At 37.6% G+C, this 20,057-nt stretch overlaps 1 protein-coding gene across 7 annotated transcripts in view; it reads left to right on the top strand.

Moving 5' to 3' along the window:
- The window catches only part of sema6e (sema domain, transmembrane domain (TM), and cytoplasmic domain, (semaphorin) 6E), a 147,335-nt gene extending 129,891 nt beyond the window's left edge, over positions 1–17,444 (top strand). For 5 of the 7 annotated variants that reach the window (XM_025008685.2, XM_017428616.3, XM_025008684.2 and 2 more), the window contains 2 exons: positions 1,222–1,377; positions 13,519–17,444. In XM_025008685.2, coding sequence (XP_024864453.1) covers positions 1,222–1,377; positions 13,519–14,837 — 1,475 coding nt within the window. In that variant the 3' untranslated portion in view covers positions 14,838–17,444. The remainder of the gene's footprint in view (positions 1–1,221; positions 1,378–13,518) is intronic. The other 2 variants (XM_017428620.3, XM_017428621.3) reach the window with 2 other exon arrangements.
- Positions 17,445–20,057: the final 2,613 nt, after the last annotated feature.

Genomic DNA, 20,057 nt, shown 5'->3' with positions numbered 1-20,057 from the left:
AAAAAAAAAAAAAAATCATATTTTGTTAAAAACATAACGAGACTCTAAACTGAGAAACGGGATTTTATTTATTTATTTTTTTTAATTAAATGTGATTTTAGACACCCAAATATTTCCTCTCAAGGATACAAAGCATGATGCTGTGTTGTTGTCCCCTTAAAAGTTTGCAAAACTTTTAAATCAAGAATGTGGGGGTGGCTGCCAAAGTGGGGGAAAGGAGGCCAAGGCAGGTTTGATGTGGGCAGAAGTGGGCAAAAAAATCATGTCTTATTTTGCAAGCCGTGCACACAAAGATGGGCCATGATTTTCAAAGATTGGCTGCTCAGAACGTACTGGTCGCAAACAGAATTCAGAGAGACTATAACGGAACATTTTGCCTATTTTCTAGCACTTTTTTGAGTCACCAACAGTCTCAGCCCAGGGAAACACTACCCTGTGGAATTTATTAAAAACGTTACAGTACAAATTATTTTAGAGTTTAGTATGCTAATGTGAAAATGCTCAAAACACAGCGTCCTAGATAAGTTCAGTGTGGATTTAAGCAACAGGTAAAGTACACTTCAAAACATTCAGTTTGTTTATGCAAAAAGAAGTAAAGTGATTGAAGAATTCAAGAACCCACACTGTGCTCATTTTCAGGTTTAGAAATTAGTTTTGGTGCTTCAGAAGGAATCATTTACATACTTTAAAGTTCAAAAGCCCATAACTCATGCTTATTAAAGGCACCCATCCAAATGGCCTGTTCTGCTTTGACTGGCCAGCTGATGTGTGAAATAGCTTCACACTCAGTTTTTATAAACTAGCCATTGAGGTGACATCAGTCATATGTGTTATGGTGGTGGGGTTAAGTCACTGAAGATCACCGTGGATCACAAACTAGTCATTATGAACAGCTAACCAGCAGGGTATTTCATCTGAAAAAATAGCTCACTTTAGAGTTGGCTTTGGTCTTGGTAGATCTGCAGACCTTTAATGTGTGTAAAAAGCCATGAAAATACACTACAGGTAAGAGGGAAAGTATAAATATGACCTCTTTAACTGCTGCTCTGTGTGTTTATTATGCTACTCATCATTACAGGATCTTATGTAACAACTGAAGGGTTTGTCACCACTCAAGACTCATCCTCATTTCTCTGAAGTTGATTCTCCACACTGATTCACATTCACTAATCACTCGCTCTGTTGCCCTCCCCTCCTGCTCCCTCTTCACTACAACCACAGGGAAGACCACCCCCACAAGCGCCAGCACTACCCGTCATGGGGCGGCATTCCCAAAGGAGGCAGGTGACTCTGAAAGAGGTACAGGTCCTGATCGCCTTCCCCCTGTGGGGGAAAAAGGGTCACCTGACTCAGAGCCAATCAGTGTGGAGATGGAGGGTAAGGGGGAGGGGACATTTGTCCCCATTAAACTCTGACCTGCAGGGGATTTCACTGCTGGGCCCCGATCGCCTAACTCTACACTTCTAACCAAACTAACTAAAACCATACTTTAGAAACCAAAAGATTGTTTCACTCTGGTATAACAGTTTTTTTTATTTACAGCATAAAATCTGGCTACTGTATTATCTGATTCATCAAGCACATGTGTATGTAGTAATTGCATTCCTAGTGTCCCAATGTAGTTATAGTATTTGAAAATAATTTTTCTGCTTTATGATCTGCGATGAGGGATGATGCTGAATAGTAAGAAAATGAGGCTTGATGATAAATCGGCTCCTCCTGGGGCTGACCGTTCAAGATTACAAGCAGTGGTATGCATGCAAATAAGTGAAACGGTTATTCCAGGGTGAACTATCGCTTCATTTGGCTTACTAACACTTAACTCTAAATCTTAGTGAATGCCAGAAAGCATTGCTAATTAACTTTTATCACCTATATAGTTAATTAGTCCCAGTGTTACTTTACTTGATGTGCAATTTCCCAACCAGCTTCAACTGAAGCCCAGAGTTGTAAGATTTGTGGAGCACGTTGGACCGCAGTCAGAACATGGATCCAGAGTTTGAGTCCAGTGAGCTCAAAATATATACAAGAAGGATCTGATACATCTCAGTGTGCTATCATGAGTTGAGCACATTTTATATTGTAAACGAATGCTGGATTAGCTTATAGCTTTACTAATTAGGTATGAAAACAGTCATAGCCTGTTTACCTTGTCAACACACAAATCTGTGTTTCAAGTACATATACGGTAAAGAAAAAAGCTAAATTGATGAGTATAAGCATGACAACGTCCCAGTTTCCCCTTTAAAAAAGTGAATCTTACCTGCTGTCACTGTTTATATTCTAAGATCCTGAACTTGTTCAACTGCTGTCAGATTTTACTTCACATCTTCAGCAGTTTTTCCTCAACAGACATGACAACAACAACAATCTGTAAACCTTCCTCAATAAACTGAAGAATCCAAGGTATCCATTGTGTATGAAATATCAGCAATAAAAACCACAAAAGCCTTTATTTTTTTGTAGATTTTTCAGCAAAAGACAACCACTAGCAGCATAAATAATAAATAGTCAGACACATTGAAGCATATTATTTGCTGTGTGTGTGTTTTAATATGCATTGTAAATTACACAAAATATTATTAGGATTTTGTTGTTTTCATATTTTCATTATCAGACAATTTATCACCCAAAAGTAAAATTGTTGAGCTTAACTGTTTGTAAGTTTAGTTGCCGTAATGACTAAATAATTTGTATTTCTTTTAAATTTGTAATTCTTTAAGGAAATTTAGGCAATCTGTTGAAGCTGTTCAATCCTGCTGATTTATCAAAGTTTTCTGTCCCTCAGATAAGCCTGTGGTGCTTTTCAGTGCCCTAAAGTGGCAATTGCATCAACATTAGATGTCAACAGAAACATTACTGCATCTTTCTGCGGTGTTTACCTTTTAAACAAACAATAATTCCCCCATAGGAGGGTCTGCAACAACTGACGACGATGACTTTTTCACACTTCATTCTAATCTGCTCCTTTCTCACTTGCTGCTTACAATCTGCTTCACTGGGAACAGGTTGTAATAAATAAGTTTAAATTATCTAAGTGGTTAGGTTAAGACATTTAAACTACCTAATTAGGATTATGGAGACATTTTTCTTGTTGGATTTTAGCAATAAATCTAATTGAGTAGGTTTAGGCATCAAATTGGTAAATTGATTTGATTTATATAACACCTTTCTATCCAACCAAACACAATCTGTGCCCTCATTTACCCGTCCACTACATCTCTACAAATCTAACCTGAATAAATCAATCTATAGACTCTAATTAGTGCTTTAGGTCACATTAATACACCGATTTGTAAACTATTTAAGTTTACTAATCAAGTTGCTCTTTTATTTTTATTTTTAGGCACTCATTCTAATTAGTTTACCAAAAATCTAAAAACTTGTTTAGGTAATACATTTATTTGCTATACTTTGGCACTAAATCTAATAGGTTAAGTTTAAGAAATGGCACTATTTTATTAGGTTTAGGAAAACAATATTGCATGTGGCAGTAATCAAATTATGGCATTGAATAAAGCAGAATTTCCTCACTTATAGCTTTTTAAAACTACAATATAATTTATGCTTTTCATTTTAAAAAGGTTTTAACAAAACATGGTGCTGTTGAAATATTATTAGACTGTATAAATCTTGTCAACTAACAGTTACCACTGCCTGTAATGTACAATAAGTTTAATCAAATCTGGATGCTTTTACTTTTGCTCACTTGATTGTAAATATTCATCAGTTGTCTTGTTCACTAATGAACATTATAAGCATGTAGGATATTACCTTTATTGATAGGAAATAGAATGTTAATGAAACTCTAATATGATAAAATAAAGAAACAGAAGCATCAGTGAAAAACACATTTTCTAGATACTGACTCCTAAATTTTCCTAAAGTTGAAAAGTTTTTTTTTTTTTTTGAAGTTTTAGGAAGGAGATTAAGTTCATTTGTCAGGGATTCAACAAAGACAAAGCAGCATGGCAGGCTGTTTTGTCCTTTTTTTGTTTCTGCATGCACAAAAACCACATCACAAGTCCATAAATCCTCAGCAAGTAAAAGAAGCTTCCATTCACACAGACAGGCTCCGTGGCTGTAATGATGAGCTATTCAGGCTTAAATACAAAAAGTCTAGAACAAATAAACAACCAGCAGGACTCTGAGCTCGAGAGTCAGAGAATCCAGGAAGGAGGAGAGTATAGAATAGAAAAGAATAATAATAAAAAAAAAAACTTGCAGCACAATCTTTTTCAGCCAGAGACTATGACATGACCAGTTCAATCAGAATAGCTGAATGGCTGGGTTGATAAGGTGGGAGAGGAGCTGGGATGGCAGTAACAGCATCACCGTTCCAACAGTGTCTTCAGTCTCTCTAACTTTATGTCCATTTTTTACCAGCTATCTGACTTTCTGTCTGTATCTTCTGCAGGAGGTTTGCAAATGTATCACATATCACAGCAGCCACAAGGTGGGCCAGTAGACAGCAGAGTACAGATATCAACTAAAAATAGAACAACCAGTAAGGAGTGAGAAAGATACCTGAACTAAAATTTTTACATCACTCCAGGTAAAAGGGTACATATGTGACTCTGGTATGGTGAATTGTCCTCATGCTTAGTCTTTCTTTTCCAGAATATTAGTATTTTTGACTAAACATTACTTCAACAAGTACCTACAATTAGGCTGCAATAATGTGAAGTTTGCATGTCCCTAATAATACAGGTACTAAAGACTTCAGATTCGGGCTTGGGTCAGACTGACGGGCAGTAAATAGATTAGGATTGTGAGAGGAAACCAGAGACAAACAACAAAACAACATAAACTAGAGAAACTACATTCTCTTCAAAAATGTGTGAATTCTGAGGGCTGAAGAAGCTGAAACTTGAGCTTAAAGCTAAAAAGACCTAAACACAAGCTGGGTACACTCTGTTTAAGAGATGTGTATTGAAGATATGAAGATAAGAGTTATCTCATGTTCATCTGAAGTATTTTGATCAATCTGGTTGTAAACACTTGCCATATATTAGCAGCCATCACAGATGTACACATATTGGATCAATACAGGCCTGAAGTGCAGCACGTTTCAAGGTGCCGGTTTTGTGTTAACTGTGTAGTCATTTATTCGCACTTTACGAACATTTCACAATCTGTGGCTGAGAGCATCAAGAGTTGTCACCAATGTGTAGAAGCTGCTGTCACTTTATAACACGCTGAGACCCAAGACTCAAACTGACATCCATCCATCCTATCCATCCATCCATCCATCCATTCATCCATCCATCCATCCATCCATCCATCCAATATTGGAAATTAGATCAAATATATTTAGCTTCAACATCGACACTCATAAGAATTATAAATAGGAAAAAAAACTTTAGCCACTTCTAACATATTTTTTTATTTGTCACTTCAAAACTCAAGTAAACTTTTAAAAAATGCAGAACAAAGTTTTTGTAGCATTTTAATAAACTTTCCAACTTGTAAGAAGGGTTTTACATGTTGCCTTCTTTGCACTTTAATCAAACTCTTATTCGAGTGTGTTCCAGTTGTTGGATCTCTGAGGGAATCTCCTGCTGTGAGGTGAACTTGTGAACACACAACCACTATGAATTCTCCTAACAGTCTCTGGTGTTCTTGTGTGAAAACAGTTTTAGAAACGGCTCGTCTGGTCCTGTTATTTTTGCAACACATGGCATGCAATTTGCATATCTAGCTAAACGGACTAAAAAAAGCTGTAATGTAAACATGTAAACAATAAGCCCTTTTTACAGGAAACTTTGACTATTTTTTGAAAGGAAAGTACCAGTGCTGATACTAATATTAAGAATAAGTTCATTTTCAAATTGTCTAATAAACCATTAAAAGGACAGAAAGTGTTACCCAATCCATCACCAGAAGATATGAACTAAACATTATGAAGCAATCATTTTGTTTCCTATTTAATTTCAACTGTGTGTTTAGACTTTGATAGAAAGTTGTGTAAGATGGACTGTTTCTAAAGAGCTGTGAATGTTGACTGACTATTATGTTTAGCAAGAATTTGTCAGTTCCTAACAGCAGCCTAACAGATGCTTCAGACCTGCTAACTTTTTGGGGGACCGTCTGAAAAAAAAAAGCAAACGTTGTGTTAAATAATTTTTACACTGTCTGAAAGACTTCACACCAATTCCAACATATGAGAGTGAGTCATCATATGTGAAATAATGTTAGCGGTGCAGGGTCAATGTGCAAAAAATCTTTACTTTAAGAGACAAATGCTCACTTATAGGGGTAGTCTGGTCATTTTTGAAGTGATGTTCTGTCAAGTAGTTATCATAAGTTGGTACCTTATCAGTCGTGACATCAGTCATAAAGAGTATGAAGACAACAGCAGAAGTATTCATTCAGGCTAGGCTAATGGTTAGTCAGATGTTTGTTTTTAAGGCTTATAAAGCCATTTTTGTCAAAAAAGGCCATACTGATGTGAAAGAACGCTTCATTAGCTAAAACATTTGCATGACACCATTTTCTTAAATGAACAACGTCTGCATGTGTGCTGACCATAGACCAGGGGTAGACAATCCTGGTCCTCGAGGGCCACCATCCTGCATGTTTTACTTGTTTCTCTGCTCCAACACATCTGATTTAAATTAATGGGTGATTAACAGGCTTCTGCAGAGAAAGAAGAGGTGATTTAACCTCTGAATCAGGTGTGTTGCAGCAGGGAAACAAGGAAAACATGCAGGATAGTGGCCCTCGAGGACCAGGGTTGCATACCCCTGTCATAGACCATATAAATGTTGTTGTCCTGAAGCTGCTGAACGTATCAGTCCGCCGAGAGTCGAGTAAACTTTTGACTGACGCATTTCAAAAATTACAATACTATCTCTTTAAATCATTTCCCATGCAACTGTGGACAACCACATTTCATGAGGCTCAGTTTAGGTCAGATAAATGTTGTGAATTATTTTCTCTAATATATGTAGCTGCATTACATTATGCAAAAAAACTAAAAGGCGAAAGCAGGAACCTGTTGACCTGCTGCTATTTAGAAAAATGCCAGAAGTTCGGTTGATCTGGAGCTGCTTCTGGCTGGAGAATACACCTACCTCTCCATTTTCTGAGATCACAAAACTCAGTGCAGTAAGACTTCCTCTCTTATGCCCTCTGTTATGATTTGAGTTTTTCTTTGCCTCTCTCACACATTCAGATGAACTGGTGTGGGTTGAGCTGGATAAAAAATGTTAGCAGCTAATTCAGCTGACTAGCACTGGCAGATAATGATGATGATGATAGAATGGAGTCGACCGGGTGTTTTCAGTCTCATTAAAAGAGTGCACGAGGAGAGCAGAGAGTGAACTCAGCCTGAACCTTTTCATCAAGAGGGTCTGGTTTCCTTGGGGGGGACACTGATGCCAGCCAGTTTTCCAAAGGGTTATTTATACTTCTAAAGACCATAGCAACAGACACGGCCCGTATCATCAGTCATTCAGCTCGGGTTGTGTATCCCCTCTAACTATCCTAACGTTATCTGATCCTCAAAGAAGCTTCATGTCACATCAGGAAAAAAAAGGCACAAATCTGTAGGGTTTTTAAATGTGGCATTCCTTTTTTTAAGAACTGTCAGAGTAGAAGAGGAGGCTCATATGGAGTCAGAAATAAACTTCACTGCTGTGCAGTTTATTTATATTTTTGTCTTATTTATAATCTTTACAATACAATCAAAAGAATATAAGAAAGAGGCAACTAAAACAAAGTTCATCACTGAGCCAGACACTCCTACAAAACGACCAATAATCCAGTCATTCAAGTTTTTATTTATCCAAAAATAAACATTTCCTATAAAGTAATATATGTGTTTGAAGCTTAGTTCTCAGTCTTTTAAGCAGTCCATATTTGTAAAGAGGTCTATCTTTTATGATTAGCTGATAAATTCTTTAAACTGCAGACAGGGTAAAATAGTCCTTTTCAACACAGTTTTAAATCTTTAAGGGTCATTCAAAGCTTCATAGTAAGAACATGTTTATTAAGACGTTTAAATAAAGATTGTATTCATTTTCTGATCTCATTTATCTACGTTGACCTACTGGCTGATTCTGATTTATCACAATCCAGCCATGATGCACACACACATCTCGCTGAAACACCTCAGCTGATGGAAACTACCGGAGTCACTGTCGTAGAGAAAACTCACCTGTTAAAGGTCAGACAGTGCTGCACCATTTTCCTCATCTCAGCTCACCAGCTAAAACCTGAATATAAGTGTCATGTTTTACTGCAAAAACACGCCTTGAAATCTGCAGTAAAAACTAACTTTAAAGACACAACTGGCCCATTTTAAATAGCTTTAGAACATGGGTTTAAGTGACACTGCAGTCTGCGGGGCCCACAGCGATCAAATCCAACCTGAGCAGAAGTATCGGCTCTTTTTTTGTAACCCCTTACCCTTTGGTTTATCTCACTGACCTCTGGGGAGTGTTACTCCCACTTCATCTGCCTGTATTTTTTTCTTTGTTCTGTTTTTAGTTGGACTAACCCCTTTTAAGTGTACCTGCCTCCTTTGTTGAATTCTCTTTACTGACTCTCGTCATCTTTTTAAGATCTGCCTCACTAAATTTCCAGCCGATGGTTGAAACTGTGCTCAGGTATTGCAGTGGCCTGCGAGTTTCTCCATCTCTTAAAGCAGCAGTTCACTCCAAAGCAAACACTGAGTGTCTGAACTGTAAATATAGGTTTTAAATTATCTGAAAGCAAAAACTTTCCTTTCATTATTTTTATACGGTAAAATATTGTCATTAAACTTTAAGGAAAGTGACTTTGGCGTGGACTGTCTCTTTAAGTTAGTTGGTGAAGCCACGATTCTTCCAGTGCCACTTTTTACTCTTCAACGGCTCATAATTACAGCAACAGTTGCACTGGAAGCATTTTGCCTTCCCAGCCACCTGAATGATAAATAAACATTTGCTCTATTTTTGTTTCTGGTACAGTTGCATGCAAGAATAACAAAGAAATCCATGCATGCGTCTTGTCAAGTTTAATGATTTGTACAGTTAATAAAATCCAAAGTTGCACAATTCCAAAAAACATATTTAGTTGGTAATGATGCAAATAGTTTGTTATGAATTTTGAGATATCCGTCTCTGAAAATAATTAAAAGTAGTTTTTGGGCAAAATGTCCAGACATCATTTGTTGACATTTTGACTTTTTGTAGCAAACAGTGCAAGGAAAACCACATTATTTTTGTTGCAACGGCAGCAGAATCTTTGAAGATGGATATCTTAAAAGTTGAATAAATAAAGCCCAAACTATCTGCATATAAGTTGAACAAATGTGTTTTTTGAGTAACCAGAGTGAAAAGACTGTATTCACAGCGCTTTGAAAACTTGTTTCTCCTCAAAGGTATAAAAACTGGCCTTAATTCTAAGATTTCAGGTGCCTTAGCATGTCTAATTTATTGGTATTTAATGAAGGATGTAATGAAATATTTACTGTGTATGCATCATCACACCTGGAATGAAATGCATCGCTCATTACAACTTTTCAATTGAAATGAATTTGTTAGATTACATCGTATCGCCTTAGTTTGTGTGCATATGTTCAAATGCATGCAAATGGCTGAGCACTGAGGTGGAATAATATGCAAATTCATAATAACAAGTGTACATGATTGAATTTACTCAGTCAACAGCCAGAATCCTGCACACATGCAGCTCAATGTGTATGAAAATGTGCAAAAATAGACATGTTTGTTTGCTGTGCCTGTCATTGCACAGACAACAGTATTTGAAATTGTCAGTTTACTAAACCTCCCAGCAACAAGGCAGAGTAACTTTCAGTCGGGTTAAAAAAAAAAGGGAAAATGATTCATTTGTTTCTATCTTTAACCTCGGGTGTCCTTCAAGAACTAAATTGTTTTTCTGGGTGCGAGAGAAATAAATCTTCAGCATTAGTGGGAGAAGGGAATAACACTTGTATGTGAGGCCTGGAGCTATTTTGTTTCATTGGTTTTCTCATTGAGATGGAGCCTCCTTTAATGGAACAATCACTTGCACTTGTAAGATTGCAGAAGCAGAAACTAATTAGGGCTATTTTGGAACATCTTCGCTTGGTGAGTAAAAATAGAACTTGTTCTCCAGGTTTCAAAGCTTTTAAACACACCCCTAGAAAAAGCCAGATACAGTCTTAAAGTTATGTATACATTTAAATAGTAGTTTGAAAATTCTTTACCAAGTTAAAAAGTTTTAATAGGCACACCATTTGGCATTGTTTTCTTTTCTAGTTTTGCAGTTCTGATGCTTTAAAGTTGTTCCAAAGATGCAAAGCGAAACGTGATTTTACATGAATGAAACTTCATTTATTTTTAATTGGCTTAAATTGGTGCCAACTTGTGGATGTTGTTAAAGTCTGTTTTTAAAGCTCGCAAGAACGGCAATTATTTAATTAATCACACATTTTTAAGACAGTCACTTCTATTGTAATGTATTTTCAGATTTTATAACCTGCAGATCTTCTTACTTACTTGCCTTTATGTAAGGAACCATAAGCAGTTAGTTAAACGTTGCACAAGGATCGCTGAGTAAAACCTGCCTGTTTACATAACTACACTGCACTGTCTATTTTTAACAATATGGATGCAATCACACAGAGCTTCTCTTCCTACTACATTGTGGAGGAGCTCAAGAGGTTTTTTTTTTTTTTTCCCTGATGACAAATCACAGCTGCTGCAGAACACCAAGGCTCAAAACCCCAACTGAGTGACGGTCTGTCACTCACCCCACCAAGTCTGCCTCTCCATAATTTTCTCTTTTGCACTTTTTCACCATTCTTTTTCAATTTTTGTTTTTTGTTTTGTTTTTGCTCCGTGACATTCAAACTTCTTGTCCTCTCACAGTCATGCTCCTCTTTAACCAAGGTTGAATTTCTTAAATTTCATCTTCTCATCCTTTCCTTCTGGCTGCCACTCTCATACCTTCCCTCCTTTGCCTCAACTCATGCAGCCCATCTGTCTTTTTACCTTTTGGCAGACTTGAGCATTTCTATATTAAGGCTCTGCTGAGCCAAGACCTGGTTGTCTTGACACAGAAAGAGAGGAATACTGACTCTGAAGCCATGTAAACACTAATGCCAAGTTGTGGAATGAATGCAAAGTAGCAATAATTATCCCCTTTAGTGAATGTGACAATTTAAGCTGACAATTTAAGAAGTTATATAAGTGTGCTGGTATAAGCTCCTTTTTTGTTTTTAATTTCAAACACATAGGAAGCAGTGAAAATAAGGTTAAGTTAGTTGAACTGTTTGGCCATCACCTCCTGTGCGCCACCTTGCAACTTCCAGGCAGTCGGCCTGATTCACAGGGTGTTAATTTCACTGTGACCAGTGGCACCATATGTCCCACATAACCAGTGATTGAGTCTTCCAGCCTGCTCATGAAACACATTGTGACAGATCGTTTATGGGCTCTGGATTTGTTTACCTCAGCTGCGTGTTTCGCTCCCTGTTGTGCCACTTGACTCATACCCTTAAGCCAGGAGGAACACCTCAATGGGCCTGTAGCAAAAGCTGGTGGGTAGGTGTCGATGACTCACCAGTACCGGGAAGCCACAGGGGTGACAGAAGGCAGACTGCATGCTGAGACGAAAGCAGGCTTTAACCGCTCCTTACAAAAGCCTTATTCATTCGCCACAACCAACAGGACACCAATCAGTTAGATCCAGAACCCTGGAACAACAGCAATGCTGCAGAGCTGATTGGCAGATATTTTAATGAGACAAAAAAAAACTATCCAAGATTCAAAAAGATGTATTAACAGGCTCATTGCAGCATCACTTTTGAAAGCTGTTCCCCACCCGGATTAAATTGATGATTTATGCCTTTTTAATGCGGTCATAAGAAGAGGCAATCACAAGGATAAATGGCTTAAAAACTGTGAACTTTAGATTAGAATCTCCACTTGAAAGCATTATTTTCAAAAAATATTATAACTCACCACAGCATTTTTTTTTAGGAAAGAACTCTTCAAAATGTATGCAATTAGACAAGACGATGAGATAAGCCTCTACCTGCTCAAAAGCTGACTCTTGTGAAAGGCAAAGATAACTGAACACTCTTCAAGAAACTTCATGATCCAAATTCTAATGCCCACCTACAGAATGATGGCTAGAAGGGAAATCTTGTTTGATTACCATTTCACAGCATTTTTACATCATATAATCTGCCAAATTAAAACCATCTTGTTCTTTGGTTATCACAGATTGTGTATTTATCCTTGGCTCAGGTGCCTTTTTTAGGTTTTGAAAACAGAAAAATAATTTTACTCATGTGGGTTTTTGTCTTACAGACTAAAGTCTATGAAGTTTGAAAAGATTTTTTAGACAGCATCCCAACTAGTGGCATGCAAACGTTTAAACACCCTCTTTTAAAATCTGTTACAGTAAATGTTTGAATGCAGGTTATAAAGATGAATAATATGGCATTTTAATGTATTTTTTTAATTTGACTACAAATTATTCAAAGAATACTTTTTGTGCATTTCTAAAAAGGAATAATCTAGAATAGAGCTTCAATAAGGTAAAGTCTGGGACTTTTATTTAACAAAACAAATTAAATGTAGGACAAGTTATTGAACACTTTATCTTTCCTTATCCTCTTCATCATGACTTTAAACATAAGTTCTCATTAGTCCTGATTAAGCATCATTGTTTTCTGTTTTCTTCAAAGAACCTTTCATTAAATGTTAAATTTTCTTGCTTGGAACAGCTGCATTTTTCCCCCTCCTCAGTGCAGCTCAGCCAAACCCCTCCGCAGACTAATCAGTTTCACAGAAACTGTCATTAAGGTTGGATGGAAGGGTCTGACACCACAGATGGCAGCAGCCTTTTGCAAATGAGTCCTGATTACGAGAGGTGGCAGGTTTCACTCTTCTCATCATCTCTGCCTTTCACGCCATTAGGCAAACAGTGTGAGGGTCACAACACCTGAAGACATTTACATGGAAGATTTAACCCAACTAAGTAACCTTGAGTTTTTTGTGCACTGCTGCACAAATGGCCCCTTGGCTTCATTTTGTTAAATTTTGACAACCTCATTTGAGTTCATGTTGGCAAAATCACAATATCCAGTTAGGTATTGGTATTTTTGGCTCATTCTTCATACCAGGTGTTCTCGCCCCTGATCTTCTCATTGAAAATCAGTCTGAAAATGATATCAGGTTCCTGCTGCTGCGCTTCCATCAATATTTGAAGGTCTAATTCATCTCAGAGTTGGTTTCTCACTGAGTGGGAAGCTCTTTGCCTCTGCCAATCTGAAGGGAAGGACAGGGCCTAAAATGGCAGGTTGTATTGATTTATTAACCACTGAAGAAGAGAAAGCCAAGAGTTTAGTTCAAACACTGGTTCCATGCTGTTTCCCCACATATGAAGCCCCTGTAATACAACCTGTGTGTCCCAGCTGCTGCTTGACCTATATTAACTCTTGAAAATGTGCTTTATCTTTTGCTCAGGCTCAATAAAAAATGCTCCTTTTAAATTATCCTTTTCTCTGTTGTTTTGAAGGTGTGAGACGACCTCCAGAGCTGGAGAGGACTAATCACAGTGTCCATTACACCCTTCTGATAGCTTGTGTTTTGGTGGCCTTTGTCCTTGGAGCCTTCGTCTCTGGGTTTCTGGTCTCATGCTACTGCAACCACACAGGTCACAAGACAAAGAAATTGTCAAAGGATCCTGAAGCCCCGATCCCACATGCTCTGTCACTCCGTAGTCTGGCAAAGCTAAATGGTCTCCTGGACAGCCAGAGTAAAGAGGACAAGCTCGAGGTGTCTTCTCCAAAAATCTACAATTCCTTCTTCACTAACAGCAAGGAGCATCACCCACCAAGGAGAAATATCCACCATGGAATGACAATGGGAGACCTGGTTCACCCTCACCATCATCACCTCCACACCTCCTCAGAGCTGTCTGGTCTGCCCACACCAGACTCAACTCCTGAACTGCCTATCAAGAGCATGAAAGCCTTCAAGAACCAATGGGAGAAGAACCAGAACTGCAACAATGCCAAAGAACCAAAGTCTCATAACGTTGGTTCCAGGCCCAGTTCAGCTATGCTTCACCAGCAGGTCTTCCCCTACGCCCATGGCTTGTCCAATGGGCAGCCAGTAGTTGGTCACCTGCATCCAGAGGAACGTAAAATTCACAATGTTGAGCGTGTGTTATCGCAGCCTTACCATAGTTACTCTCAGAAGGTGATGGAGGTAACATCGCTGGATGAGCTTCTGAAGCATATCCATGATGCAAACAGCAGCAAGAACCCCCAGTTAATGAGCCCATCAGGCCTGATGGCCAGCGGAGGTGGAGGACAGATTGCCTTTTCCAACAGAATTCAACCTCATATTCCTGAGACGGAATCAGCCCCCTACTACAGCTCCTCCACTTTACCTCGGGACAGTCTTACCCGTCGCATGGATGTTCCCCCTGACATCCCCTCACACCACCAGTCCACCCTAGAAAGGAGGCACTCCTCCCAGCGGCACTCACTGATTGCTGCAGCCACCAAAATGCCCAGTGCGGGAGCAGTCGGAGGAGGAGGAATGATCCCCCGCCAGCACAGCTTCAGCCAACGGAATGGTGGGCCTCACCAGCCACCTCCACTTTTGGCACGGATGAACTCAACAGGCAGCGCTTGCGAAGTTCACTATCCTCTCATCCCAAATGGGTACCTGACACGCCAACATAGCTATAATGGAGAACAGCAGGAGGTCCAACACAGAGGTGCTATTGTACGCAGAGCGTCCTCTCTCAAACCTGACATCCCTCCTAAGCCCCTGTTCATACCTGCTACATCTCCAGTCAATGAACAAGGGAAATTTAACTACTGAGAAGGAACACTCCTGGACTGAAGGATTTTTCCCTGATTGTGTTCATCTTTAAGGAACTTCTTTTTTGAAGAAATCTTGTGGGTTTGAGGTTGCAGACCCTCATCGGACAACAAAACAAATTGCGTTGGTAGCAAGTCTCACTGTGGACAAAAGCCTCAACCAAACTTATTTCCACTTTTCTTTTTGTCCAACAAATATCTTTGTACCATATTGGTATTGTTCAGCTTCTTGCTTATTATACAACCACTGACTCAGGTGACGTGATGCCACCTCATTATTTTAGGCTGCCAATGTCCTCAATGTGGATTTACAATGCAACAGAGTTTTTGAACAAGTTGATGTTGGACGCACTTGGACAGATCTTGAAGACTTAAAAACCGGAGGCTCCTGCAATGCTTTAGTTCATGCTTTTGCTCAATCTTTTTTGATGTAGTGTTTGTATCCAGTGCCCACCCACCCCACCCTCGAATGTGTTTATATTATGCATGTGTGTGTATATACAGTATATGTGTGTTTATATCCACACCGTATATGTATACATATACATATGCAGTATTTGTAACCTGTGGTGAAAAGTCCGCAAACTCCCCTGAAAGTAGTTATGTCTTTGCCTTACTATACTTTCATTGTTGAGGCATACCAAATGCTCATCTATTCCCCAAGAAACATCTTGGAGGGACACCAAAACATGCAGTTCAACAAAATTTGTCAGCTGGCTAAAAATCCTTTGTTCATGTCAAATACTTAAACATAGCTTCTTTTGATTTTTCTCTCTTTTTCTTTTTTCAGCTGATGTCAGGTCAGAAGTGACGAATTTGGGTCCATTTAGGTTCCTCTTTTTTTTTTTTTTTTTCCCAAGATTGGTGCTTACAAATCTGGTGGATTGAATATCCTCCTCAGAGGAAATAAACAATACTGTATACATTTGGACCTAAAGAGGACATGACAAACATGCCATATGGTGTTATGAGAACGAACATAAAACACAGAATGGACTGCAGTTATTATAATTATTGACGTTGTGGCTATTGGTTGTAAATAAAGGAATAATTACTAGCCAAATTTTAACTGTATGTGTAAATGTGTGCCTTATTTAATAATAGTGTGTCACATGGGGGTCAATGCAAGGGGCTCAAATGGCTACTATGCTACAGTATATTGTAGGTGTTTGATTTACATGGTTGTCAGTATTTGTCACCTAATATCTAATGTTTATTTGAAGAGTTTCACTCCAGAATTCGACGTTTGGACATTCATCACCTGCATTTAAAGAATAAAAGGAGTTGAGGTGAATGTTTTCATGTGATATTTTTTTTAAATGTTTCAAATAAATAAAGAAAGAAAGAAATAATTAATCTTATTTGGGTTTAAGATTTAAGTATGAAATTTTTTTGTTTTCCAGAATTATGTCACGTTTTGGAATGAAACCCTTCATTTATCTTTTTTTTCTGCTTTTCATCCCAAAAGTGTGAGCCTACAGATTTGTTTTGGGGGGAGTGTTGGACAAAGCTCGTGCACAGAGTGAAATTGCAAATGTTCAGGTTTGACTGTCTCTGTATTACATTACTCTCCACTGGGTGTCACTTTCTCAATAAGTGCCATTACACTTTGTATGTTAGTTCTTGTTCTTGTTGGGAATTTTTTCTTTTTCTTTTTAGCTGAATTTCTAAAAGAAATCACAGTTCCTCTTAAGTCATGATTTACAAGCCTGTAGTTGTTTCAGAAGTTTTAAGTCATTTTACGCAACAAAAAGTTGAATTTCCCTTTGATTTTAGGTATTTAATAGAAAAAAAAACAATTGTGTTCCAGTTTCTTTTTCCTGAGTTTTAAATTAGGACATGAAGGTGGTGCTGGGCTTCTGCAGCAGTTACTCCTGGATGTTCTGATCTACCAGTGTCACCAGGAGTGCGGTGCACTGCGGTCCAACGGGTTTCATGTTGGGGATATTTGTTCACAGGTGGCCATGCTGCCAAAAATCTATATGTAAGAAAAACTATTCTGAGATGATATCATTCAATTTTGTGTCAGAGACACTTTCAAAATATCTGCCACTGTTGCACTTTTCAGAAGTGTTGCTTTGATCAAGGTTGACGAGAACAGCGATCCGTTTTGTGAAATTAGCACTACGTTGTTTACTGGATCTGAAAACACTTTTACTGATTGAAAACTCCCAGAGCTCGTTTGACCAAAAGCAAAGTTTACCATTTATTAAGGTAAAATAAAGGAAAAAATTGCCAAACATAACATTTGCTGAAAGAGAAAAATGTTTATTTGAATATTACCAGGCAGCAGAGCGTTAAACAGCCTTTCCCCAAAGAGGGGAAGATAATATTTTTTAGAGGGATTGTGGCAGCTACACTGTTTTGTTTATTTTTTTTTTTTACCTGCAGGTCACAGATTGTATGAAAAAGGGGATGTCTCACCTCTGAAAGCTCTGTCAATATTTGATTTTGTGTAAATACATTATCTCTGGGCAGGATCTCATTTCAGCTTTGTTTTTCTGTGTTCATTTTCCAGGCTACGCCTCGTGACTTATATTAATTTGGTCTCACAGAGTACTGATGTATGTCTCTTATACTAGGAATCAATAAAATTCAAAAGATAATACATGTGTCTCACTAGTGAATATGTCAGAATAGTCCATGTAAAATACAAAAACTGTTTAGCATCTTTAAAAAAAAAAAAACAATTCAAGCTTACTTTTAGCAAGACGTCTGCAGATATGACATGATGGATACCTTTCTTTATCTCAGGAATTTGTTTAAAGTCTGAGTATCAATATCATTTGTGTATTTAGAGCAATGTAAGAAACTATTGCACTGCAACAGAATTGCCATGTAAATGTCAAAATGTTTACAGCTTCAATAATCGTGATGCAGATTGGTCCATTACTGAGCAGAAGAAAGACTCCTAACAAGGTGAGTGAGTTTGTGTTGTTTGTATTTTTGCAGGTGTATTCAAACAAAGTGTTCTCTGTTGACGTTGTAGGTAGATTTAGTAAAATCATTTTGTCTTTTTTGCAGAAAAAACTGGCAAACTCTCTGGAAGGCACTGCTGTAGCGAGCATCCAGGACTGGATAATCAGTGTTCAATAAGATTGTTTTGTTTTTTATCCAGAATTTTGAGCTTTTATTTCATTATTGGGTTTGTTTACACTGTGGTCATACCAGAGTATTGGAAAATAATACATCAGTGTCTGTGTACACTGTCAGCCAGAGTATAACATCAGCAGAGGACAGTGTTTACAGGTTTCACCTCTCGTACCAGAAGCCTTCATCAGCTCTGAATGAATGTCGGGTTGTACTAACATTGTCATCAAAGTCAAGGTTACACATTCAGTTTTTTGTTTTGCTGTTTTTTAAAAAAGTGGTAAATAAAATGAAATCAAAAATTCTACTGACAAGATTTTGTTTCAGAATGAAACGTCTTCTGAGCATCGTTGCTCAGTTCAGAAAGCAAACGGTTTAAATATGGGCAAAAATACAATTACAAATAAAAGCAATAAACACTACAAGTGGAGTAATTAATCTACTGGAGCATTTCCTCTCAGATGTAGTACTTCTGGAGGGATGGGTGTGGTGGTCCTTCAACACAATCTTACAAAACAAGAAATCTCTACAAAACTCGTTGTACAGAAACTGTTACACCCTAACTCTGGCTGAAAACACAGATAAAGAAAAAACGACTCTATATGGTCACAGGAGCATCAGGTTACACAGGTTTCATCCATAAAAACAGGATAAGTGTTTTGTGAACATTTTGAAATATGTAATAATTTTTTTATGCTGCATACATTCCAGATATAGATGGAAACATTATCCATGAGCTCAGTTAGAACAAGTTCCAATAAATGGGGGGTTATTTATGTTTGGTTGTATGAATTGCTGATTCTGATAAAAAAAAAAAAAAAAAAAAAAAAAACTTTTTTCAAACTAGCTTAACCTAGTGCTTTATGATTGTTGTTTGAAAATTTGATTTAAAAAAAAAAGTGTTTATATAAAAAAATCAATAATAGCCCCCTTTTATTTTATGCATTTGCTATGAAAACATTTCCATAATAGCCCATGTTTTCCTTCTTTTTGATTTTTCCTGCAGAGTTGAGAATCAGCATCAGCATTAAGATACTTTTAGGTTGATTTTCTGTCAGTGCAGCATAAAAAATGAAGAAATGCAAAACTTGGTCCAAACTGTGTGAAGAATAAGTCGTCATATTTCAAGTTTTCCTGTAAACAAGCATAATTCACTGATATATATATATAGTGAAAGATTTGGTGTATTAAATAAAAACAGATTGAGCTCATATCTGTTTTTAAATTGTTTGTTTTGTTAATGTACATAAATCTTTTTAATGTGAAAAAACACAAGCTTTAAAACAATTGCTTTTAAGGGTTAAACTTCTTAATTTTCCTAATTGTCTTCATTTAAGCTAATTTAAAATCATCTCCGTTGTTCACAGGTTTATGTTTCATATTTCTCCTGTACAGGAAAGAGAAGCTATGAATTGTTTACTGGAGTAAAATTTAAATTCAGCTGTTTACTCAGAAAGACTAACAGTGTCTCTGCAGGTAATTACATAAGATAATAAAGAGCCGTGGTGTGATGGCCCCCCTACAGTGTGTAAACAACCAGGAGGGCCGGGGTCATGTCGAGACACTTTCTTTTTCTTGGTTTATGTTGTTGCAAATACTGCACAAAGAAAACTTTGATTTTTAAATCTTTAAACAAACAGTTCACTTAAAAAGCTAAATTTACCACAAATGTCTCTTTACACTTTCTGTTGTTTAGCTTTATTGATTTAGGTTTAAAAACGGTGGGGGGAAAATATTTGAAATGCAGAACGCACGTAACAATACCTCACCTCCTGACAAGATGAGATAAAAATCATGTTTTATCTGTAATTTTGCAGATTCAACTTGAACTAAAAGAGCCCCAGTTGAGAGAAATCAGCCAGTATAGATGCTCTTGGAAACATGTCTTTTCAATCACAGTCACATTGTGTTTCCTGCTGAACTCTCCACAGATCCCTCTGGTGTGAACGCAGGATTTATGCACGCTGATTACAAACAAACTGCGTCAAACAACAAAACAAGCATTTTCTCAGAGACGCACTCCACTGACGTCCCTCGCTGTCTCATAAATGCACCGCAGCTCAGGTGTTCCTGGGTAAACTCATTCTGTGTTCAAGCAAAATAATGTTTTCCATTGAAGGCCTCTAACAGG

This window comes from Kryptolebias marmoratus, linkage group LG16 (genome assembly GCF_001649575.2).
Source record: "Kryptolebias marmoratus isolate JLee-2015 linkage group LG16, ASM164957v2, whole genome shotgun sequence".
NCBI classification, from domain to species: domain Eukaryota; kingdom Metazoa; phylum Chordata; class Actinopteri; order Cyprinodontiformes; family Rivulidae; genus Kryptolebias; species Kryptolebias marmoratus.
The sequence above is the reverse complement of the archived record's forward strand: the minus strand, read 5'-3'. Positions and strand labels throughout refer to the sequence as shown.